Source organism: Lytechinus pictus, chromosome 3, assembly GCF_037042905.1.
Source record: "Lytechinus pictus isolate F3 Inbred chromosome 3, Lp3.0, whole genome shotgun sequence".
Taxonomy (NCBI): domain Eukaryota; kingdom Metazoa; phylum Echinodermata; class Echinoidea; order Temnopleuroida; family Toxopneustidae; genus Lytechinus; species Lytechinus pictus.
In genome coordinates, this window is record NC_087247.1 from 57,718,324 (window position 1) to 57,744,138 (window position 25,815).

The following is a 25,815-nucleotide window of genomic DNA, read 5'->3' on the forward strand; positions in this document are numbered from 1 at the left end:
ATTATTCAAATCCTTTTATTATGTGAAACAAATTATGTTATGGTACCTTTAAAAGACATGAATCAATTTTTCAAGGGTTGATTGATTCCTTGACTAAGTTTAATTATATGTTTGACAGGACAAACAGGAAGGGTTTCATGTCTTTCAATGGCAATGGTGTATTGAGTCAATTTTGAAGGAGCTTGATATGGCAGATCGGGAAAAATGTATCAAAAAGTTGTGAGCGAGCAAGCAAAATTCCCACTTGTTTTATTACAATATCAAATTTTTCAAAATTTTGTGATAGATTTTGACATATTCAGAAAATAATATCATATTTTACATTCTGTATGGCACTGTTCAAAAGGCACCATAACCTTTGTAGCACACAATGAAAGGATTTTAAAATAATACAAGCTCTCCCATACTTCGATTGAAAAAAAAATGTTTTTGCTTAAAGAAGGAATATTCAAAGCTAAAAGAGAATATATTAAAAAGAAACAACAAAACAATTCAAGCAAATAAATAGATTTGAAAATGAATTGTGACCGCATAATTTGACAGTCAGTCCGCAAGCCCCTGTGTTAATGAGCAAATGAGCAAGATTTATCCAAGTCCTCTCGTGGCTGAATTCATGTCCCTGCAAAATCTCGTGAATTGTGAGACTTTCTTTCTCAAAGAATTTAACCACTTTCTCCTTGAGTAATTTTGATTATTTTTTGTACCATGGGCAAGAGTAAATGTTACCCTTTTATATTGGTCATTTATTTTGAATGAAATATTTTGATAAATAATTTTTTACCTGAAAAGATGCATCAAACAGAATTTTCTTCCTCTGTTTTCACTTGCAAATTGTGCCACATCTTGTGTTTTAGGCACCAACATTATTTATATCATCAGAAAGCTCAAACTCTATACTTTCTTACAATGTCACTCTTGATATGTGGCATCTTTTAGATGGGTCAGCAGCCAGTTATTTCCATCAAGATGCAAGACGAGATTTCTGAAATTTCTGAGTAACATAAAATCCAGAGTTCTGATTGGCTGAATACTGTTTACAAAACAAACAGGCGCGGGTAATTTGAAGAGATTACCACATGGTGAGTGTGACCTTGCAGAGGCCCAGTGTGGGGAACATTGGAATTTGCGTGGATGTGTGGTCTGTATGACCAATCAGAGCGCAGTATTCTTGTTTTTGAGCTGCAAAATGTACTTGGCCTATGAAAAGCTGGCTGCTGACCCATCCAAAATACATCTTCTTATAAAAATTATATCATATTAAAGCTTAGATCTTCAGCTTTATCATGATTTAAAAATCATTTGTGCCCAAACAGAAATTAAGTGTGGAAACAACAACTTTTGTTGCATGAAAAAAATATTTTGTTTCATGTTTTAGATCAAAAGTTTTTCCTATACTACAACATTCTTTTAAAAATCCAAACACATGACCTAAAAGAATTATTCTTCTTCTTTACAAAGATACCAAAAACATGAAATTTGGTCAATATTTAGAGCAGCAATGGCCGAATAAAAAGAGGTGTTTTGGTTCGCACCAAGCTCATTAACTATGCAAAAACCCTCTTGTCATGAATATCACTTGGATAAAAGAAGCTACTTTTTCAGGGCTTGCGGACTGACTGTTGAAAATTAATGAAAAGGTTAAAAGGAAGTCTGCTGATTAGAGAGAAGTCCGATCATCATATTTATCATTTTATACCACTTTGGCGCAAGCCTCCTTTTTAACCCCAGACAAAAACATTCCGTGTTCGCTCAAGCAAGAACGAAACTACATTTTTTAATGGGATTTGAAAGATAAGACTTCAGAGCAACTATTAACACCAAAATATAGACATCACAATTTGAAACAAAAATTTTATAGACTTTTTAAATCTGTCCCGTTTTTTTTTATATACGCACTGTATATATATATGTATATAAATATATATATATATATATATATATATATGCAGCAATGGAGATACACACCTGAAAGTTGACCCTGAGTCAACCGACTTGAAGTCAATTTACTCAGAGTCATGTTCAGGACTTATAATTTTTTTGAGCTCGGAGAGTGTACTACGGGCGGCAATGGAGTGCTTTCACGATGGGAAACACAGTTGGGGGGTGTGATCGCTTATTAGAACAGCCACTACGTACATTCATACCTGCTGTGTGTTCTGCGGAGCGAGAGCTGATTTTGTGGAATAGTGTAGTCTTATTCCAGGAACGAATAAATAACTAAAAAAAAAGAGTAAAATTTGGATTTTTTGTTTGGTAGTTGAATAATATGGTTCCAAGATTAATCACCAAAATATTTGTTCATTCAATTCAATTTGGATTACATCCAATTAAGTGTACTGAGGCCTAGATTAGTAGGGTTTCCAAGGCTGCAGTTGGGGGGGGGGCAGTTGGAATTTGAATTAACAATAAAAATGAAAACAAAGGTAGATCGACTTGATTTCGATGAATACATAACATATCATAGATCCTGTCCATGTCTCAATTTTTTTTTTTTTTGGGGGGGTGCAGTTGATATATTAATATAGCATAATACTCAGTATTATGATTATATTTCTTGATATAATGGACTAAAAGTGATGGAATGTTTTTGTACGGTGACTGGAGGTCACTGTCTGTAGCATTCACTTAACTTGATGTTGTTATGCCTCACTTCATGGATTTTCATGTTGAGATAACATTACCTCATCCCATACCCTGTCTATTACCTTTTTTTTTCCAGCGGGGGGGGGGGGATTGATATGATGATTTTGCATAAAACTGTTAATAAAACAACCTCAGTCGTGTGATTATATTCCTTCATGTAACTGACCAAAAGTGATGACATGTTTTTTTTATTAGATGACTTGAGGGTTTTGTGGGTAGTATTAACTTTACTTGAAGTTTTGGGTCACTTTATGGTTTTCATGTGTGTACATTGTCTAGAGACATTTAATTTATCCCGGCATGTCCGACATCCACGTATCATACCTACTCATACTATTTTTTCCCATTTATTCATTTATTTATTTATTTTTTTTTATTTGGGGGGGGGGGGAGTTGATATTTAAAGACCCACATTCCTCGCCAGTAGTTCTGCAGCATGGAGACTCAACGCAGCAATGCCCACGCGATTTCGTGCGAATGGGACTGTGTGTTGTTATGACTCTCTTTGTGGATTTTCAGGACTAGATAACAATACCTTATATCCCTTAATATAATCAACTCAAAGAGAATATATGTTTTAGTTTGCTGACTTGAGGTCAATAATGGTGGTATTCATCTAACCTGAAGTTGTTATGACTCTATTTGTGGATTTTCAGGAATAGATAACATTACCTTATATCCCTTAATGTAATCGACTCAAAGTGATGATATATTTTACTTAGCTGACTTGAGGTCAATAATGGTGGTATTCATCTTACCTGAAGTTGTTATGACTCTCTTTGTGGATTTTCAGGAATAGATAACATTACGTTCTTCCCATATCCTGTCCATATCTTAATATAATAGTTTTTTTTTTTTTTTGGGGGGGGGGGTGGAGCAGTTGGTATCTTACTTTAGCGTGAAACTGACCTAAAATATATAAAGTATCTAAAGTAAGATATCCCTCATTAAAATCGACTCAAAGTAATGATATGTTTTAGTTTGCTGACTTGAGGGCAATAATGGTGGTATTCATCTTACCTGAAGTTGTTATGACTCTATTTGTGGATTTTCAGGAATAGATAACATTACCTTATATCCCTTAATATAATCGACTCAAAGTGATGATATATTTTACTTAGCTGACTTGAGGTCAATAATGGTGGTATTCATCTTACCTGAAGTTGTTATGACTCTCTTTGTGGATTTTCAGGAATAGATGAAATTACGCTATTCCCATATCCTGTCCATATCTTAATACAATAGTTTTTTTTTTTTGGGGGGGGGGGTGGAGCAGTTGGTATCTTACTTTAGCGTGAAACTGACCTAAAATATATGAAGTATATAAAGTAATATATCCCTCATTAAAATCGACTCAAAGTGATGATATGTTTTAGTTTGCTGACTTCAGGTCAATAATGGTGGTATTCATCTTACCTCAAGTTGTTATGACTCTCTTTGTGGATTTTTCAGCGTTGCGGGGTGATATGTATCGAAATCTGACATAGTTACCATATAGATCTAGATCTAGTATTTTAATTATGTTGAAAAAAGTACAATTCAATGTCAATAGATCTACCAAGAATTGCCTCATCCGGCCTAGATCTACATTTTCAACTTGACAAATAAAATCAAATCAAATTAATCGACATTTTCATACATGCGCACACACACACACACCCTCACACACATACACACACAAACCTTATGAAGAAAATATGGGGGATGGGCGGGGGGGGGGATGGGGGAACAGCAGCGCGCCCCACAAAGACACAAACCCTACCAGAAGTAGGCCTACGCCACTGTCAGTACACTTTATTGGATGTCAAAATTGACGAATCTTGGAAAATAAGCGTCGAACCATAATATCACACCACAGTTTGAACAACAAAAACAAAACCATACAATTTTAGAGCATTGTTATAATTATTATTTTACTTATTTATTTATTCCTGGAATAAGACTACACAATTACTCAAAATCGGCTCTCGCTCCGCAGAGTACGCAGTAGGTCTATGCACGTACGTATAGTGGCTGTTCTAATAAGCGACCACAACCCCACATTAATCGCTCTGCGTGGAACATTACAATGACAAATCAAGAGTCATTATTTTGTTATTAAGGCATTATAATTAATACAGGAAACGCAAATAGAGATGAATAACCAAGCAATAACTCAAACCAGTTGAACAGTTATCAAGAAAACAGACAACATGTTAGAAAAATCAACTGAAAGAAACTGCAATCGTGATATAGCACTCCGTTGCCGCCCGCAGTACACTCTCTGAGCTCGAAAAAATTTTAAGTCCTGAACATGACTCTGAGTAAATTGACTTCAAGTCGGTTGACTCAGGGTCAACTTTCAGGTGTGTATCTCCATTGCTGCATATAGATATACATATATATATATATATATATATATATATAGGGTGAGAAGGACACAGAACACGTCCGTGAGGGGGCAATTTTGGGAGAAAAAATGGCACTTATACGAGAAAGGGCACTTTGTAACACATAAAACAGGTCCTCTTCCGATGAAAGGGCACTGTACACGTCTGTGAGGGGGCAATTTTCTTGCGTAAAAAGGGCACAGGATCGCCGCCCGCGATTTGATTGATGAGTTTGATTTACTTTGAACTTAGTTTATTTCATGCAAATATTTAAGATATTGATTAATTTCAAGAGTTTGTTGTTTTTTTATTGTCAGGATGAGGGTTGGCGATCTTTTATGGAATGGAGTTTGGGACAGTCCGATCAAGAATCTCTGAGTAAAGAAGAGATCAAACGACGTGATAAGGTTTGGGAACTCTTCAAAAGTGAATGCATCTACCTGGTCGACCATATACTCGTTCTAAAAGAGGTAAGAGAGATAAATCAATGTTAGTATGATCACAAAACTATAGTCATATTAGTTTTATGTCTTAAATTTTAACTATATGTAAAGAGGAAGGTACCTACTGGAATTTTCTACCGCAGTTCAGATGGTAGTCCTCGACAGCAAAATGAATTTTGACAAACTGTCAACATGAAATATACTTATACGATATAAGCGAATGGGGGCTAAGTAGAAAACATATAGGGCATATAAATTCCCAACGGCTTAGACGCTTTCATCAATGTGAAATCTCTTGCAACAACTTCCAAATACACCACTGTCATACAATGATTCCATTGACGATGTAGGGTGTCACAAGTCATACTGTGCTTTTTCAAAAATTATTTTCAGAAAGTGATTCTTTAGCCTTTCGACAAAAGAAATTTCTTTATTTTTTCCTGATTACACTCAGTGATATTCTTTCATTTCATTTCATTTATTTGCACCTCCAACATTTACAATGATTTGTTCCATACATCTTGATACATAATCAATAGAACAGGGAAAAATTTACATTACAATAATCAAGATAACTATTCAAACAGGTTGGAAATTTATGAGGCTGCTCAAAACCGGAGCTTGTAGAATGCAGCCTCCTAATATAATATTCGTATAAACAGAAACAAGTATACTATGGTGAGAATTTGAGCATAAATCCAGTTAAAGTTCAATTCTTTCTTAATTCGATCATTTTTTCTTTTAAATACAACCTTTCCCCTCCCTTTAATTTCGCTTTTATCTGCACCGTCATTTCAATTGTTAACAACTGTTGTTACTCTAGATTTTTCAAGAACGTCTTCGCTGGTTGCAGTGTGAAGGTCACCTTATGCACATTGAGATGGCGAAACTTTTTGCGAATCTGGATGAGTTATGCGCAGTAAGTCGATCATTATTTTGATTTTGAAAAGTGTATTTTCATGAATTGAGTTGTCAAACCAATAAAGACCATCGTTTTATCGCGTGTTAAGAGTTGTACTTTATTTTATGGATTCATGGATGTCCCTGATAGGGTTCAACGCAAGGTAATGTTCTTGAAGGATTCTTGATAGTCTCAGAAATTAATTGAGCTTACTGAAACCAAGGGTAAAGGTTTTTGTTCAAGTAACAATGGAGTTCTACTTTGCAAGGATGGATAAAAACATCTTTGTTTTCTTAAAGGAAACGTTGAAAATGTCCGACATACAGCAATTCTTGCTGGAATTTATATCAACAGAAAAAATATTCTGCTTCCTAATTGGTTCTTCCAATGAAAGTTGGCATTCCAGCAATTAAGAGTGGTTATCGTTGCAACATTTTATGAAATAGGGGCCCTGATCAACGTGGGTTCCTCAGTTAAAGGGGAATCCAACCCAAATAAAAACTTGTTTTTATAAGGAAAAGAAAAATCAGACAAGTTGATAGGTGAAAGTTTGAACAATATTGGACAAACAACAAGAGAGTTATGAATTTATAAAAGTTGTAAATATTGGTAATCACTATACCCATGGAGACTTCAAATTGGCCGCATATGGGATGTCATAGTGATGTAAGGCAAGGACTACTCTTCCATGTACTCCAATACACATTATGGCTAAAATGTAATTTTTTCCAAAAGTTTTATTTCAAATTATATTTTTCTTTCATGAGGACATAAAACAATATACTACCTGGGTTGTAGTTAGATTACTGCCCCAGGGGAATGGGTACTTGGGAGAAAACCACAAATCCCTGATAATAAAGTACATGGCCTATGGGAAAGTTGTCCTTGCCCCTTGTCATAATTTACTTACTCAGTTGCCAATTTGAAATCTACGTAGTATTAGTGATCTCAATTTTAAAGCAGCTATAACTTTCTTCTCGCTTGTCCGATTTCTTTCAAACTTTCACCATTCTGTTTAATTTATTTTTCTTCTTCCCAACACAACATTTTATGGCCAAGGCTGGATTCCCCTTTAAGATGATTGTGTTACACTTCAGCCACCAAGATGCTACCCAATAATATTTGTACCTCATGTGTATGGATTTCCTTTTGGGGTTACTCTCATTTAGATATATTAGTATGAAGCATTGAAAAAAAACCTAACCAATTCGTCCAGGTCATTTTTAAATGGAACTTCAGTATCGTTTGTCCGTCTGTAAGTCGGTGCAAACTGTGGTTTTCTTCGAAAAGTCTTACATTCGAGCCAATTCTAGCTGGTTTGTTGCTGATATGAGTATGGAAAAAGAAGCGGCCAGAGGACCAGCCCTTGCGGTACGCCTAATGTAATATGAAATTTGATTGAGGATTCTCCTTGTAGTACAACCTGTTCATGGTGATCTATTTTAATGTATCATTCAAGATTGAAATGAACATACTACGTAACATTTTTAAGACACTAATGGTGTTGAGCCAAAGGCCTCATCTAAGACCTTGGCTAAAATGGTCTTGCAGGGGCGTCTCTTGTGAAAACTGTGACGTATACCTGTCTGAGCATCATGCTTGTCAAAAGGATCCCTAATATGATTATGGTTTCAATGATGGTTCAATCACTGCACGCAGCAAAGTCATGCTCTTCACTCTAACCGTTATATGGTGGAACCGGTATCGTAACTATAAACATATTTGAATATGGTTTGGTTAGCGTTGTGTACTTCGGAGAGAAAAGTGCTTTACCCATAACTTATAAAGCGACAAAGATGAGCGTATCCAGTATCATGCCGAGATCGAAAACTAACTCGGCGATAATTGCAATAACCTCAGAATAAAATAAGATTTGTATCATGAACTTCTTACAAAATGAATTTATAGACCAAATCATTAAAAGAAAACGGATAAAGGTGTTTCACACTACCTTCTATCAATGCAGTCATTGCAAGACTAAGAAGGTGCTGAAGAACCGTAAATCAACTTCCTCCCAATTTTATTTCTTCACATTTTACTTGCCTTATCGTTACCTGCACTCGGGCTCCTAGTAGGACAATACTGTTATTGCATCATTTTAAGGGTTATTTAACTATGCCATTATTCAAATTATTCAGCCACATTGACGCTGAAATGTAATGTAGTCATAGGAAGACGAAGGACGTGCTAAAGACCCATAAATTTACTTCCTCAAATCTTTTACATTGTACTTGCATATCTTATCTGCACTCGGGCTCCTTATACTGCATAATTAATATTAGGGATTATTTTATCATATCAGTAGTAAAAATATTCAGCCACATTTAGACGCTGAAAAGTAATGTTGATAGAGCTGCATTCATAAGTTGTATTACTATCTCTTATACCATTTTTCAGGTCAGTACTGAGTTTTGTCGGGAGCTGTTTAGGAATTTTACACGTGATGAAGGTACTACCCAGTTCGCCGGTACACACGCAGTTGTTGCTGCATTTGCAAACGTAGGTATACTAGATCTTTATCGACGTTTAAATGAATGTAATCATTTCTTTATTTTTAAAGAAAAGCAGTATACAAATTAACAAAGTGAAACAATGAAAGGATAACAAGCAAAACCAGGTCCATGAACCTATACTGGTTCAAGGCAGGTTGAAATGTACATAAAAAGTAAAATTACAAAGACACAAGATATTGATTGCAAACAAAAAGCAATCATACAATAAAACTGAATAGGTGAATTTGCATTAACATAAAAAATGGCTTTAAATAGAGACTGGCTTACATGAGCAAAGGCACAAAACAAATGGCATCATCAATAGAGCATTCCATACATCCGTCGTTATGGTAGCAATAATCATTATACATAATAACGTAGTATTTTCAGGGGCCGCGGAACGGTTCTCAAAGTGGGGGGGGGGGGGGCGGGGCTGACCATGCAAAAAATCACAATCATATGGTCATATGGCCCCCAGCCCCCCCCCCCCCCCCCCGCTTCCGCTTCCGCGGCCCCTGAATTAAGAAAGGCAGAAGAGAGAGAGAGAAAAAAAACAACAGGTTCGATATTTCAAAAATATTTGGGAAAAATTATAACTTAAGATTTTGTACCTTATCCCAATGCTGATCCTTCCTACTGTAAAAAAATAACAAAATATGATAAAAGGGCATGCTTATTTGTGATCTTTGTCAAATTCCTTGGTCTTAAGGTACAACTACACATCCGAATCACTGTTTTGAGTCTTGCTATGTTCTCATTACATATATGACCTCTTGCCCCTATTTCGTTGGCTTCAAAATAAATAGAGTAACCGGTTTCGTTTAAGTCAGAAGGCAAACTTTTTTTATCGTTCGCACTTTCTTTCCTGTGCGTCTTGAACATTAGTCTCAGATGGGACTGTAAGCTCTACCAAAAGCATTTTCTTTGTGTCTTCCCAAACTGCGACCATGTCAGGCCGTTGGCTTGTAACGAGGATATGGGGAGGGATGGTGCCCCTGCTACAGAATAACATTCGAGTTCTAAATAAAGATTGAAGTTGCTTGTAGCAGTTTCTTTAATAATTCTATAAATAGCCAAAAGCACATTGTTATGCCGCCACGTGAATCTGTCCAGAAAGGATGGGCAATGCGACAGAACATGCAGAATATGATGCAAAATGCCGGTTGTATTTGGGCAGTATGGGCATTTGTCAGTGTTTATTGCTTGAATTATACCAAACAAAGTAAATTAAATTTGCTGCTCTTTGATTTAAGTCTTAGTCTTCTTTGATATTTCATATCTAAATATAACTTTTTAAAACCATGACCCTTGTTTTGTCTTTCCTATGTAAATTCTCTATTTTATGTACAAGAATCTTTTTTGTATACTGCACAAAATCTCTAGTCTCTTAAACTTGTACCTTGAAAATTATTTTTCTTTATTTTCTTCATATACGCATATTACTAGTAAATGAAAATTTATGTGGTATTGTATTGTATCCAAATGTCTTTCTTCTTGTAATTTCCCAAAGTTTCTATAAATGCACCAACAATTTCCTAAAAATTCCTCTTTAGCCATTCCCCAGTATGTAAGTTACGATGTATACTGTGGTCCATGTACAATATATATATTTTCTTAACCTAGTTCTCGAATCAACTATGTCCTGCATACTCTCGATATTGTATGAACTACTCTGGTGCTTTACATTATCTACAATTCCTGAGGGAGCAGGAGGACTTCTTGGAATTCATTAAGGTAAACTCTTTTTTTATCCCAAAACTTCAAGTATTAAGCGTCATGTGGAACTGTTGACGGTTTGATGATTCTAAGAAGTTTATATCAAACATTTTAGTTTTTGATGAGATGAATACACAAACGATGGAAAGCCAAGAGATCATCATGAATACCTAAATAAATTATTTTGACAAAGAGAAAATGATATAGCCTATATTATCGAGTGGCGAACATTTGAGAACAGAGCGAACTGTATCATTACTCACTTCATGGCTGTTCCTGTTAGGTCCGTAAAAATCGTAAAAAGTTACGACAATGTTCGCAAAACCAAAAATGTCGATAAACAGTACTTCGTGTTGCAAAGGAATAAAATGTTCAGTATATCTTTGTGATATTTTTAAACGAATGTTTTCGAAACGAAGTTGTAAGACAAATTTTAATGTATTTGTATATCTGTTTTCTTGTAAAACAAGCTATGTGAGCAGGATAAACGATGCAAACGACTGAAGCTTGTGGATTTACTAATCACACCAATCCAACGGATCACCAAGTATTCCTTACTTCTTCGAGACATCAGGGACTGTATTTCAGATGCTCTCGAACAAGCACAAATTGATGTTACCTTACAAAACGTCGAAAGGTCTCTAGGTTAGTGTAAAAGAAGAATAGATGTGTTGAAGCGATTGAATGACGGATGTCAAAAGATTTTGCAATTCTTGTTACATTTTGGCCGCTTGGTGTCATCTCAAATGATCTACTCCCATCATGTTCATTATACTTCAAACTGAAGGCAGGTTTATTGATCACATTTTCGTTCTTCATAAACACAAATGAAATCGAAATATTTGTATCCATGTACTTACAACTGATCAACAATATAGAAACTGCATTAATTGTTGACGGGCCTGCTTATATAAAAGTAAATCTAAAAAAATCCTGTATTACTGATCGTCAAAAACAAATCCCCCCCCCCCAAAAAAAAGGAAGGGGTCGCATTTTTTCTTGATTTTTACGGTCTAGCCTTTTTAGTCAGTGTCCCATCATCTACTCAACTGCTTGAAGACATGCATTTTCTCCACTTTCTGAAATTTAATGACATTTACCCATAGTTCTGCAATTTGAAATTTAACCAGCGCCCTGATAATGTCTGGATGAGATTTTCATAGCAATCTAGATTATTTCTGTCATACGAATAATTCGACAGTTGAAAGACTTCCAATATATCCGGCGCACAAACCTGTTATACCGCCCCTGGTATGGGGTAATTGATAAGAATTGATTCGATTTAGCTCTTTTTTTTTAACCTTATTTAACTCCTAGCCGAATTGGAAGGCAAAGTAAAATGGTTGTCCAGCTTTGAGCGTCTCCGAGAGATCCAGCAAATGCTTACCTGGCCTGCTGACCAAGATGGTCTTGAGTCATCACGAGTGTGTCCAGAGGTAATCAAAAACTACACCCAGAAGTTCAAGATATTGACATTGACGAGGAATCAAGCGGAATAGGCCTCTTACAAATTTAGAAATGTTCAAATACATGCATTCTTGTTACGATAGGTGATAACCTAAGATATATCTGTTTTCACGGCAAAATAATAAACATACATACAAATCATATACATATCTCCTCAATACCAATGTTCAATTCCTTGCCCCTTCATTTAAAAACACTATCTACCCTCTCTAGTTTTAAAAAAGAGCCCAAATCATATAATGTCTAGCAAATGTTAAAATGTCAATGGTGATCCTGTGTTACAAATATTTTAATGACTCCAATTTTGCATGCTTTTCTGTGTTCTAATATGTATGATTTATATAATGTTTTTACTTTGTATATTTTTATCACTTGTATATATATGTTTTGTTTTTATGCTTTTAGGGCCCCTTTTGATACCAGCTTTTGCTGAAAGGGCGCCCTATTGACATATTGTTTAAAGGAGAATGAAACCCTTGAAACCAGCTGAATCCATATCAAAGAGAAAAATCAAAGAAACATATTGTTGAAAGTTTGAGGAAGATTGAATAAATAATAAGAAAGTTATGAGCATTTGAATATTGAGATCACTAATGCCATGTAGATCCTCCCATTGGCAATGCGACCAAGATCTGTGATGTCACACACGTACAACTCCCTCATTACTTTAGTACTTATTTCACTTATATTCTCACTTTTATAGAGTCTATCACAAGGTGAGGTGTTCTCTTTATATGAGAGGACAAGTACAGAGGTTTCACAACATTATATCATTGATGAATCGTTTGTCATATGATTAGAATGAGCAAAAAGAGATGTTTTGGGGTATATTTTCAGTGTCCGAATGGGGAGAGTTGTTCATCTGTGACATCATAGATCTTGGTCGCATTGCCAATGGGAGGATCTCCATAGCATTAGTGATCTCGACATTCAAATGCTCATAACTCTTCTATTGCTAGTCCTATTTTACTCAAACTTTTGTTGATCTTATTCTTTGATTTTTCTGCTTTCACAAAAGCTAACTTGCTCCAAGAGTTTCATTCTCCTTTAATAAATAAACTAATAATCATTAAAGTATTAAAAATATCAAAGGAAATTAGCCCGAGTTTACGTAACATCCAGTTTATTCAATCTCATAAATCTGATGAACAGAAAAGTAATTCATTTAAGTAATTGATAATAGAAATCATATTTTCCACATGACTTATATTGTGGTGACTTTTATTCTTAGTGTCGACATTCGAGTGATGATGAATCAACAGATAACAGCCTTCTTGTGAGCTCTCAGAGAACACTTATTCACGAGGGATCACTTCGAATGATCGGTGAGTGTTTCTCAGCTAATCTTCAGCTCTTAGACAAAAGAGCATTATTTAGACAGCTGGTTTGCAATTATAAAATCTAACGAAACTTTTGGAATCAGCCGATTACTTTACTATGGTGGCTCTGATCAAGGGACATCGCAAATAGACCAAATCGCGAATATTCACGACGAAATTGGCGACGAAATTCACGACGTCGCCAATTTCGTCGTGAATTTCGTCGTCAATTTGAATATTCACGACGAAATTGGCGACGAAATTCACGACATCGTGAATTTCGTCGCCAATTTCGTCGTGAATTTGTTTTGCTTGCCTGGGCGGTATGAGGGTTGAAACCAATTCGTCTGCTGCTAATTCCTCCACTCACAACAGGGTCTACATTCATTTAGTCTAATACAATTCTGTCCATTAACTTTTCGCCTAACAACCATATGGTCCAATAACCATTTGGTCCAGTCATCACATCCAGGGGCGGATCCAGCTTTTTATAAAGGGGGGGTTGGGGTGGTATGCGAGGGAGCGTAGCGACCGAGTCCAATCGAGCGGAGCGAGCGAGGGGGAAGGGTGTGGGAGGGGGGTGTCCCCCCTCCCACAGTAGGGAAAATTTTTGAAAATCTGTGTGTGAAAATGGCGTTTTCTTGCATCTAAAACACCACTCTTTTTGGTATAGAGGTCGTTGCCAAATTAACCCCCATGAAAATTTGTAAAATTAAGTTGCATTTTCCTGCAATGTAAGGCCAGTTAACAACACAGATACAAAGAATTGGGGACCTTGGAATAAGCACTGTTAGCCTAATACTTTTATTATGAACAGCTTGTCACTGATACTCACTGGCAAATCTCAGTCAAATATGATGGACCGGCAGAAGAGACGCCTTGGATGTTTCTGTACAAATCCCTGAACTATTTTGCTGGAACTTAGCTGCAGGGTTGCCTGGTAGTGGATAGCCATGAGTGTGAGTCCAGCAAGCCTCTCTTCCCCCATAGTAGATCGAAGATATGTCTTTACTCTTCTGAGTGCCGAAAAAGAACGTTCAGCCTCGCAGCTGGTGACTGGAGACGTGCAGCCCAGAATGATCAGCGTCCTGATGTTAGGAAAAAAAGTCCTCATCAGCATGTCCCAGGCAGTCAACCAAGTTCTCAGGAAGCTGAGCTTTGTCCATGTTTTGAAAAAATCTTGTCCAGCTCTGGATCTCTGCCTGAAACATAAATATATTAAATATCACAGTAATATAATAATAATAATAATAATAATAATAAATGAAATAAATACATAGAAATAGAATAAAATAAAATTACAAGTTAAAAAAAAAAGATAAGATTTAAAAAAATGGTCCCCGGATTTTTTTTTTGGGGGGGTTGCAACCCCCCAACCCCCCTCTAGATCCGCTTCTGACATCGTCTAATCACCAGTTCGTCTATGACCATTTCACCTCATAACTAGTTGGTCTAATATCAATTTTATTGTTAATTTCGCCCAATTAACACTTAGTTCAATTAGACCAAATGGCATAAGGAATAAATGGCAATTGGACCAACTTGGTTATTAGACGAAATGGCAGTTAGACCATGTGGATAGTGGACGAACTGCTGGTAGACCAAATGATAGCAGACGAGTTGGCATTAGACCAATTAAAATTAACAATTGAAACGACAGAGCGATGTCCACTGCTATCCATATGCATAGGCGGATCCAGGGGGGGGGGCCGAGGGGCCCGCCCCCCCCCCCCCCCATATTGGCGGAGCAAAAAAAAAAAGAGAGTAGAAAAAAGCAAGAGGAGGAGACGAGTGAATAAAGTAAGATGAGGGGAAGACATGGAAATAAAAATAATCTTTCATGTCACTATATAAAATTTTCGCTCGCGCTTCGCGCTCACATTGCCTGTTAGGTGATTTTCATATCTTGTTCAATATGGAGTTTAAATATCAAGTTTGGAAGTCAATATACAAAACATATTTTATCTCGAAAATCAAACTTTCATTATTTTGCGTGATTTACAAATTGATTTTTAAAAAGTGCTCTGTAAATATGAAAGTTTTATGGTCTGAATATTAACATTTTCCGCTCGCGCTGCGCGCTCGCAAATTTCGATTTATCAGGTACCTGTCAAAACGTATCAGCTAGCGCTGCACGCTTGCATTTTGATTGTATGTCTCAATATTGATTATACAATCCCCTTTTCATGACAATGTATACAAAGATTAAGGCTCGCAATTTGCGCTCGCATTCATTGTTAAAAATATATTAACTGATGCATCCTATTTATAATTACAAAAGTGCTTGAAATGTCCAGTTTTCAGGCCACAATATCATCAGACTTCGCGCCCTCATTAGGCATTAATGAATAAGATATTAATTTGATAATTGAATTTTCCCTTTTGTTTCATCTCGCGCTTAGCAAGAGGAATAGGAAGACAGTCATCATTTTCATATGATGACATGTCCTAAGGATGTACCGGTCCTATGTCAAAACTCAAAGTAATTATAATGAAAAAAATCAGCTCTTTATTAAGTGCGATCCATATCCACCTTACAATTTTCTTACAAAGTGCTTGAAATATGGAGCTGAAATTGACACTTTTTTCAGATCGAAATATCAAATAGTTTAAGCTCGCGCTTCGCGCTCGCTTTGATTTTCATGATAAAAGATGTATTTAGAATGCCTAGATTCTAGGTCCAAATATGAAACACGCGCGCGCATGTTTATTCAAATATTCAACTTGTTCTCTATTAAAATCATTATCCAGTTTCAGATCACAATATAAACAATTTTCTGCTCGCGCTTTGTGCTCGCATTATTAATGTAGGATTTTCAAAATTTACAAAACATTAATAGAGTGTCCCGTATTTATGTCTAAATCTCGATTTTTTTTCCGTTCGCGCTTCGCGCTCGCATCAATTGTTTAGTTATATAGCTATCCTGTTCACGATTACAAAAATTGATTAAAATTTTCCATTCTTTATGTAGAAATGTCAAAATTTTTCTACTCGCGCTTCGCGCTCGCATCAATTGTTTATTATATACCTATTCTGTTTAAGTTACAAAAATTCCTTAGAATTTCCATTCTTTAGGTAAAAATGTCAAAAAAATTCAGCTCGCGCATCGCGCTCGCATTATTTGATTTTTAAAATATATATTGTCTTCATGACTAACTGCATGCAGTCTTTAACATGTACCTTTTCCACCAGTTCATTTCTGCTCGCGCTTCGCGTTCGTAGTAATTATTTATTTGCATACACATCTTTTTTTAGGAAAACAAACATTGCCCAGAATGTTCAAATTTTAGGAAAAAGTACATAAGATTTCCAAAATAATTTAGCTCGCGCTTCGCGCTCACATTATATAAATAAGGAATATGATATTATATATTTATGTTGATTTATAAGAATAAAGCTAAGAAGACTACCCCTTCACAGAAACCAAAAATCATCTTCGAGCGGCCGATCGGGGAAAATATGGCTGAAAAATAATTCCGCCCCCCCCCCCCCTTATTGGCGAAGGCTGGATCCGCCCCTGGAACACCTATCAGACAATGCGAGTGCGAAGCGCGAGCGAAAATTTTATATAGTGACATGAAAGATTCTTTTTATTTCCATGTCTTGCCCTCATCTTATTTTTTCACTCGTCTTCCTCCTCTTCTTTTTTTTCTCCTCTCTTTTCCCTCCTTTTTTGTCTCCTCTCTTTTCCCTCCTTTTTTCATTTCTTTCTTCCCTTTTTTCCTTTTTTTGCTCCGCCAATATGGGGGGGGGGGGCCTCGTCCCCCTCCCCCCTGGATCCGCCTATGCATATGGATAGCAGTGGACATCGCTCTGTCGTTTCATTGGTTTATTTTCAATTGGTCTAATGCCAACTCGTCTGCTATCATTTGGTCTACCATCAGTTCGTCCACTATCCACATGGTCTAACTGCCATTTCATCTAATAACCAAGTTGGTCCAATTGCCATTAATTCCATATGCCATTTGGTCTAATTGAACTAAGTGTTAATTGGGCGAAATTAACAATAAAATTGATATTAGACCAACTAGTTATGAGGCGAAATGGTCATAGACGAACTGGTGATTAGACGATGTGATGACTGGACCAAATGGTTATTGGACCATATGGTTGTTAGGCGAAAAGTTAATGGACAGAATTGTATTAGACTAAATGAATGTAGACCCTGTTGTGAGTGGAGGAATTAGCAGCAGACGAATTGGTTTCAACCCTCATACCGCCCAGGCAAGCAAAACAAATTCACGACGAAATTGGCGACGAAATTCACGACGTCGTGAATTTCGTCGTGAATATTCAAATTGACGACGAAATTGGCGACGTCGTGAATTTCGTCGCCAATTTCGTCGTGAATATTCGCGATTTGGTCTTTTTGCGATGTCCCTTCAGGGCCACCATACTTTACTACCATCAGTACGCCTATTATATCACTCCTGCATGTGCTAAGATTTAACCGGTTGCTACAACTTAATTATTCCAAAAGTGAGTGTCGTGAGTAGTTTGATTGTGATTGTGTTTGAATTTTAATGACGTTCAAATAAAAGAAATCCTGATACCTGAAGATTGCATGATGGATGAAAATAACTGAGTTATAATTAGTTATGTGGGATTATTATTGTAGTTATGTATTCCTTTACTTTTGGAGACATTTGAACCGGGGTGGTTGCCTTCAGCCCCAGCAATTTTATCCGTCAAAGTGAACAAAAACGTGAAAATGATCATGGAATTGTGTTTTATGCATGTTCAGACATCCTCCCCATTTTTGAAAATCATATCACAACCCCTGCTTTTAGAAAAAAAAATTGTTGTGAATTGTATATTTCCTTCATCAGATCATGACAAACATATAGACGTCTACGCATTCCTATTTGACGATATGCTTTTGATCACAAGAAAACGGCGGAAGTTAGTGACCCGTCGATCGTTTACTGGATGCCCTGGTAATATTCCAGACCAGAGATATCAGTCACCACCTCGTATCAGAAATGGGATCACCTTCGTGGTATGTAAAGCCCCGATCATGCTAGACCAGCTTCACCAGATAGATGTATACCCAGAGAACGAAACGTCAGGTGAGATAACATAGACAGATCCCGGGGGTCAAGGGTCCGGGTCCCCCTATTGGCGGAGCAAAGAAAAAATATCTCACGCTTCGCAATCGCATAATATTTATTAAGCATGTTAAGTGCGATCCGTATCTACTTCACAGTTTTCCTATACAATGCTAGAAATAATGTTAAATTGACTCTTTTCCAGATCAGAATATAAACTATTTTCAGCTTGCGCTTCGCGTTATTCTGTTATTGATTTTCATAATGAAAATGTATTTAGAATGTCCATATAGGCTTGTAAGGTCTAAATCGAAAACACGCACATGCATCTTTCTTAAGAAACACAGCTTGTTCTTCATTGAAAACGTGCTTAAAATCATCCAGTTTCAGATCAGAATTTATAAAAAAAATTCTGCTCGTGATTCGTGCTCGCATTATTAATGTTGGAAGATACTTAATTACTCATTTTTCATGATTTTATTGTACATGAATAGAGTGTCCCGTTTTAGGTCTAAATCTCTCTTTTCGAAGTGAATGTGCTGCGACACTTCAGAAGAAGTGCAGCAGTTAGCAGCCGAAAATTTCGAGGTAACTTTTCGGATTTTTCTTTGTGTTGAGAGCAAAAGACTAAATTTTACTTATCTTCAACCAACACAGATGAACTTTCATGATCGTAGGACGCATCTCATCCAACCTCATTAACCATTTCTTACTTCGACTATAATATAATGAGGGGATGTCGGGCAATTCTGGGGTTGTTTTCATTTTTAATGAAGATAAAACATCCAATTTGATCATACTACACTGTTAGAAAATGTATCCTTAAATAAAAGAAGTTCCTGCAGCAGAGTCTCGAGAACACCTGTAATCTTACCAGATTGCGTAATCTTACATTATATCATGTAAAATTACAGGAAATTGGTATTTGGTGTGTGGAACCTTACAAATTTCCTTAAATAAAACACCCTTTTTCCCCTTTTTAAACAGACCTGCTCTGTTAAATTGCAGAAAAATTCCTGTTTTTATGAATTTACAGAATGATTCTGTTATTGCTTTCTGCAAAATCTTCTTTTTTTTCTGTAAAATCGGGTTTTTTTTTAACAGTATAGTCCCCTTCACTTCCGAACGTCAAAATAACAACGACTTAATCAAACAGACAAATTCAATATTTAATGCTGATTTTGATATTCAGTACTTTATAGCGGAGCTTTAGTGTGGATCCCTACACAATATTTATGTACGTATAGGTTTGATGTTATGATGACCGCATTCCATTTCCATGTCGACAAAAATGTTAAAATGTAATGACCATGTCTGATAAACCCACTAATCTTTGATACAGCTCATGATGTTAAGCACACAATGGTATTGGTGAAAACGGACAGAGGTGGACACGTTTCAGAAACTTATACATTTGATTGCACTACAGAACACGTCAAGGTGAGAAATGATAAGTTGTATCAATCTCAGGATCTATGTACTTAATTTATGAGACATTGGAGGTATCTACATCCCACAAAAAAATATTTTAAACGATATCATAAATTCTATTTTTCGTAATTTTTTATCAAAATTATTACTTGAATTTCTTTAAATATTGACATTTTCAAAATTCCAATCGATTGCTCTCTTTCCCCAGGAAGGTTTTTGTTCTTTTCAAAGTTTCGATTTTTTTTATCTTCCAACATTATTAGGGCCGAGCCAAAATGAAAGAAACATATATGAATCAGACTTTCAATATGAAATGAGAAGTTTTGATAAATACGAGTCTATTGACGATATAGAGATTGCATTTCATGGATCCCTTCCAACATTTTAAGTATAGTTGCACAGTAAATGATTACTGATCATTTGCTCATATCCAAAACCAGCACCAGAAGAAATGTATTTAGATGATAAACATTGATTTATCGTGTTTATTGTCCAAATTGCATCTGATTCAAAATCTAACAAGATGCTTGATATGAATGTCATCTTATTCTACATTATGTTAACGTAATCTTTTTTGTTTTTCAATCTTTAGCAAACCTGGATCTTAAATTTGCAACAATCGCGAAAGAAATGGGAAAAAACGATACGGAAAGGAATGATCCCTGTCAAAACTTGAAAACGGAACGAAACATACAAGACAATTTTGCAAATCGTGCAGTACATACTATTTTTCTCTGTTTGTTTTGTACTCTTCGTTTTGACAAAAAAAAGTTTATGTTAAGTTTGTAAAGTAAAAATAGATTGTTAGAATATAACGGTCAGTGCAGGTAATCTGAGGATCAGGAAATACATAATGGTCTATATGAAGGAAGCGTTGAAGCGATGGGATATAGTAACCTGCAGTGTTTGGCCCTCTTCTTACTTCTGATTATCCTCTTGTCGAGGCTCTGGCGGCTGCTTCCCGAGCGAAGCGAGGGATATCCTAATTACCGAAGCCGCCAGGGCCTCGACAAGAGGCTAATTTCTGACGTGCTTGTAAACCGGTGAAGGCTTTCAGTCACATTTCCCCTACGGCGGCCGTACAGCGAGTCGAAAACGGCAGTTTTAATTTGTTTGTACCAGCTACTTAAAGGTTGCTCGAATAACTGAATGAATAAAACGGCTGTTTTCCACTCGCCTTATATACGGCCATCGTAGGGGAAATGTAACTGCGCCATAATTCTTCTGATGAACGTTCCTAAAAAATGCACCTGCACTCTTAAAAATAATGGGCAACGTAATGTCCACACAACAATTGGTTAAAACTTTATCCGATTTTGGGTAGTTTTTAACAAATAATGTGTGCTTTGGTGAAAACTGTACACAGTATTGGTTGAAAACTACCCAGAGCTGGATGAATTTGTAAATCTATTGTTGTGTGGACTATGGAAGATTAAAAGTGTCACCCATGCTCATATAATCATCCTTTCGTGTCTACACTCTTAGGAAAAGGGATAAGATGACGAGATTTCGGATCTCGTCATGTCTACATCTTTAGAAGATAAGATCTAATCATCAATTCTAAAAGATGTACACCTGACGAGATTCAAGATCTTGTCATCTGACCATCTCTCCCACATGATGTAGACATGACGAGATCCAGGATCTTGTCATCTGACCATCTCTCCTACAGGATGTAGACATGATGATATCCAAGATCTTGTAATCTCATCATCTCTCCCACAGGATGTAGACATGACAAGATCCAGGATCTTGTCATCTGACCATCTCTCCCACAGGATGTAGACATGACAAGATCCAAGATCTTGTCATCTGACCATCTCTCCCACAGGATGTAGACATGACGAGATCCAGGATCTTGTCATCTGACCATCTCTCCTACAGGATGTAGACATGACGATATCCAAGATCTTGTAATCTGATCATCTCTCCCACATGATGTAGACATGACAAGATCCAGGATCTTGTCATCTGACCATCTCTCCCACAGGATGTAGACATGACGAGATCCAAGATCTTGTCATCTGATCATCTCTCCCACAGGATGTATAGACATGACGAGATCCATGCAGGATCTTGTCATCTGACCATCTCTCCGACAGGATGTAGACATGACGAGATCCAAGATCTTGCCATCTGATCCTTTCCTCTAAAAGATGTAGACATGACGAGATGATTATCTGAACATCTGAGTGGCACGTTTAAGCTTCCATAGTGGACAGTATGTTGCCCAACATTCTATAATAATTGTGTGGCGTATGTCTCTCTACCATGAATAGAGGATGGTCGAGGCAAATTACCGTAACAATGACAGACAGGAGGCAGTTAGAGATGTATTTATTAATAACACGAAGAAAGATGAAGTTTAATATATCAATTTATTTTTATGTTTGTTGGGAAGTGCAATTGTAACACAGGCCTATGTAAATAACGTTTCATGTTCTGCTTCCACGAAGCTTGCTGTGTATACTGACTATTTATTTTGTTACATGACTATTTTGATATTTCAATGATGTATTTATTCATACTTTTCAGTAAACTCAAAATACATTTCAATTTAAGACACATTCACATGCTTACTTTTTTCATATATATTCATAAAAATAACACATGAATAGTATGTAAAATCGTGTGTAAAGTGAGTTTTAATGTTTCGAAAAAAAATCAACAATGATAACACAATTCCATATGCCATAATGATTAGAGACTTTATATTTTCTTAGCGTCGTGGTGTAGCGGTTCTGACTCTCGCGTTTTGATCAGAGGGTCTTGCGGTCAAATCCCATCGTGGCCTAGCGTCCTCTGGCAAGGCGTCGATCCACATTTTGCCACTCTCCACCCAGTTGTTTAATGGATGCGGAAGCCTATGGGTCCCACGAGCCTAATTACATCAGGAGGGCTAAAGATATTCGTTCGACCCAACCCATTCGAATTTTTGTCAATTTGATATTGCTGATTGACAAACATGTATGAATGTGATTCAAAATCTAACACTGATTCTAGAAATGGTAACTACTGAACTTACTTCGCCCAAATTGGGAAGATAAATAAGTGACTTGGAACTATTTTTTGACTGGCGGAATAATTAGGGCTATTTTACTGTTTCAGTTGATGAATTCGATCGATTCATAGTTATCTTCATAAATGGCGATTTATTTTTAAAATGAGCTGGCTACGGTACCCTTTCCTGGTCAGATTTGGAATGTCAGATATATATCCTATCCATTGGTAGTAAACATTCCACCCTCTAATTTCACATTTATTTTTTATGAATTTTTCAAAAGTGCCATTTTAACACACAAGTCTATGGGGAATGTTTTACGCGCGTGACACCTATGTAGTAACTATGACTATAGCAAGTGAATCTTGGAACCCTGATTAGAATGCTCCCCAGGGAGTGGGGCGGGCATGCCAGGATCTGATGATAAGGGTAATAATAATTGCAATGTCAAGCTTTAATGAAACAATGTATTAAGCGCTATATAAATGAAACTATTATCATTATTTCCTATTCATAATTTGCAAGAAGAAAATAACATATTCCTACTTTAAATTTTTTTGTAATTACTTAATAAGATGGCCTGTCCATTTGAATGAATATTACCTAAATAATTTAAAGAATTGATTGATTTAATATAAACCAAAAAAGGTCATAATTACAGGAAAAAAACGACCAATGGATGTGAATTAGGCTTGTAAAAATATTTGAAGAATCAACAATCTTATTTTAGAATTCATATTTGAATTTCGTTGTCATTTTGTTTGCGTTCAATGTAAACTTATCCTCCCGAACCGAACTTACTTTTGAAATTGATGCTGTAATTTTGCAATGGGCTTTACCTATCATTAGGCGGGGGAGATGGCTGAACAATAAAACTAGCAAACAGATCATGAGCAAATATTTGTTGGTAACCTATACTTCTATATTTACTATCTAATCGAACTTAGGTGTTGCTAATAAGCAATATACTGCTTCTTTGACATGAGATTATATTCCTGCATTAAAATTTTCCTCGAACTAAAATAAGTGAGGATTTTGTTCTTGTAGCCAATGGATGATTTGGGAAATGACTTAAAACGATGTCTTTCCTTGGTAAATATATTTCCTTTTAAAATAAATTATAATTATATTAAGTACCAGGCTGTATCTTTTTTTATAGCTATGACAGCAAAGAATGGTCACTTTATCAGTTTTTATGTGACACTTTGTATCGTTTGAAACCAAAGCCCAAATGAAAGTAGATTGTGCTTAAAAAACACGGAAAGAAGACGTAAATGAAACGGGCGAAGATGTTTCCTCTCCTTTAGAAGTTACATGTAGAATAAAATTTCCCATGATAAGGATGGCGATATACTTTGGTTTCATCTACTCAAATTAACTCATCAGAGATTCACTCTCCAGTTGATGTTCTTGTCAAAATTACTTTGTGATGAAAATATATAAGCTATCTATTAAAAAAAATCTAGTTGATTTCAATAAAAGATACATCTATATTGGGAAGTTACCCCTATTGGTATTTGATTTTAATAAAAGCATGAATATAGAAAAAATTGTAAAGTTTAATGAAAATCCGTAAAAAGATACGAAACTTCTAAAGTTTTGATTCGTGACGTCACAACAATCATCTCTTCCATGTCTTGATATATATATATTTAAATTTTATTTCCAATAATGATTGTAATCAAATTAAATTTGTTGTTTTTATTGTCGCCGTTTACAAGCAGGGCATGCAGGATCTAACTATTGTATTCGTGTAAAGAAATTCTATCTCCAGGGAAAAGATTATAGCCTATTTGCCGTGGATATCCTTGTGTGTTCTGTTTGAAAATCATTCTTAAAAAAACTTGGGGATTGTAATGGTGTTCTTGTGTCTCCTTAGATTATCTTATAGCATTTCACTTAAATATTTGCGTGATGATTTGTGCAGAATACCGTGTTTACAAGTGATTGGCTTTTGGTTCAGAATCGGGGCAAAAACCTGAAATGATCCGTGCACCGACAATATACGTCATAAAAAGGCAACGCTGGATCCGTGCGCTTACAAGTACGTCATAATGGTAAAGTAAATGAAATGCGCGCCAATTGCCGATGCAGAATCGGCTTTCTGTTTACACGTAGTAAAAAAGCCGATTCTGCATCGGCTTGCGGTTCTGAACCTACTACTTTGGTGGTGCAAAATAATTGCCGATTCTGAACCGAAAGCCGATGCAAGTTAATCGCGTTTACATGCAACAAAAAAGCCGATTCTGCATCGGCTCGCGGTTCTGAACCTACTACTTTGGTGGTGCAAAATTGCCGATTCTGAACCGAAAGCCGATGCAAGTTAATCGCGTTTACATGCAACAAAAAGCCGATTATGCATCGGCTCACGGTTCTGAAGCGCGAGCCGATGCAGCGTGTAAACACGCGGTACCATGTTGTATTTTCACATCATTTATTATCAATTCATCTCGCATAATGTACGTTTCAGTGAGTGTTCAAACTAATGATATATTTATAATAAAGAAAACGTGAAAAAAATCTCAAATGAATTTAATTTGATTTTTTTTTCCAGAAATCTATGTACCGAAAGAATATTTTCTCCCAAACAGTTCGTTACCGTCATGTTTACCATTTGTGAATTACGTTTAGATTACCCGAAAGGTATTCTTTGTTGAAAAAATAATACCATGAAATCGAAAGGGAAGGAGACCAACTAAAAAGCAGAGCTTGTAGGGTGAAGGCCCCCTTTTATAAGTAAATTTTATGAATAAAAAATAAGATAAATAAAGAAATAAACAATATATATATATATATATATATATATATAATGAATAAAAAAAATGAACAAATAAAAATAAATAAATAATAATAAAAATAAATGATTCAGTATACACTGTATACAGAAATCATAAAACGATTAAACATATGCAGCGCGTCCCAAAAAAAATGTCCCTCTGACATAGGACTTAATTAATTCTAAAATGTGGTAGTATTCTCAAATA

The 25,815-nt window shown here is 36.0% G+C and overlaps 1 protein-coding gene across 1 annotated transcript in view; it reads left to right on the forward strand.

The window, feature by feature from the left end:
- The window catches only part of LOC129255464 (pleckstrin homology domain-containing family G member 7-like), a 37,761-nt gene extending 15,275 nt beyond the window's left edge, over positions 1 to 22,486 (forward strand). Inside the window, exons 8-17 of the mRNA XM_064097445.1 lie at positions 5,330 to 5,482; positions 6,279 to 6,374; positions 8,754 to 8,855; positions 10,472 to 10,582; positions 11,035 to 11,209; positions 11,882 to 12,000; positions 13,263 to 13,356; positions 18,181 to 18,420; positions 19,742 to 19,839; positions 20,423 to 22,486. Of these exons, the coding sequence (XP_063953515.1) occupies positions 5,330 to 5,482; positions 6,279 to 6,374; positions 8,754 to 8,855; positions 10,472 to 10,582; positions 11,035 to 11,209; positions 11,882 to 12,000; positions 13,263 to 13,356; positions 18,181 to 18,420; positions 19,742 to 19,839; positions 20,423 to 20,506 (1,272 nt within the window). The 3' untranslated portion in view covers positions 20,507 to 22,486. The remainder of the gene's footprint in view (positions 1 to 5,329; positions 5,483 to 6,278; positions 6,375 to 8,753; positions 8,856 to 10,471; positions 10,583 to 11,034; positions 11,210 to 11,881; positions 12,001 to 13,262; positions 13,357 to 18,180; positions 18,421 to 19,741; positions 19,840 to 20,422) is intronic.
- The last annotated feature ends 3,329 nt before the right edge of the window (positions 22,487 to 25,815 follow it).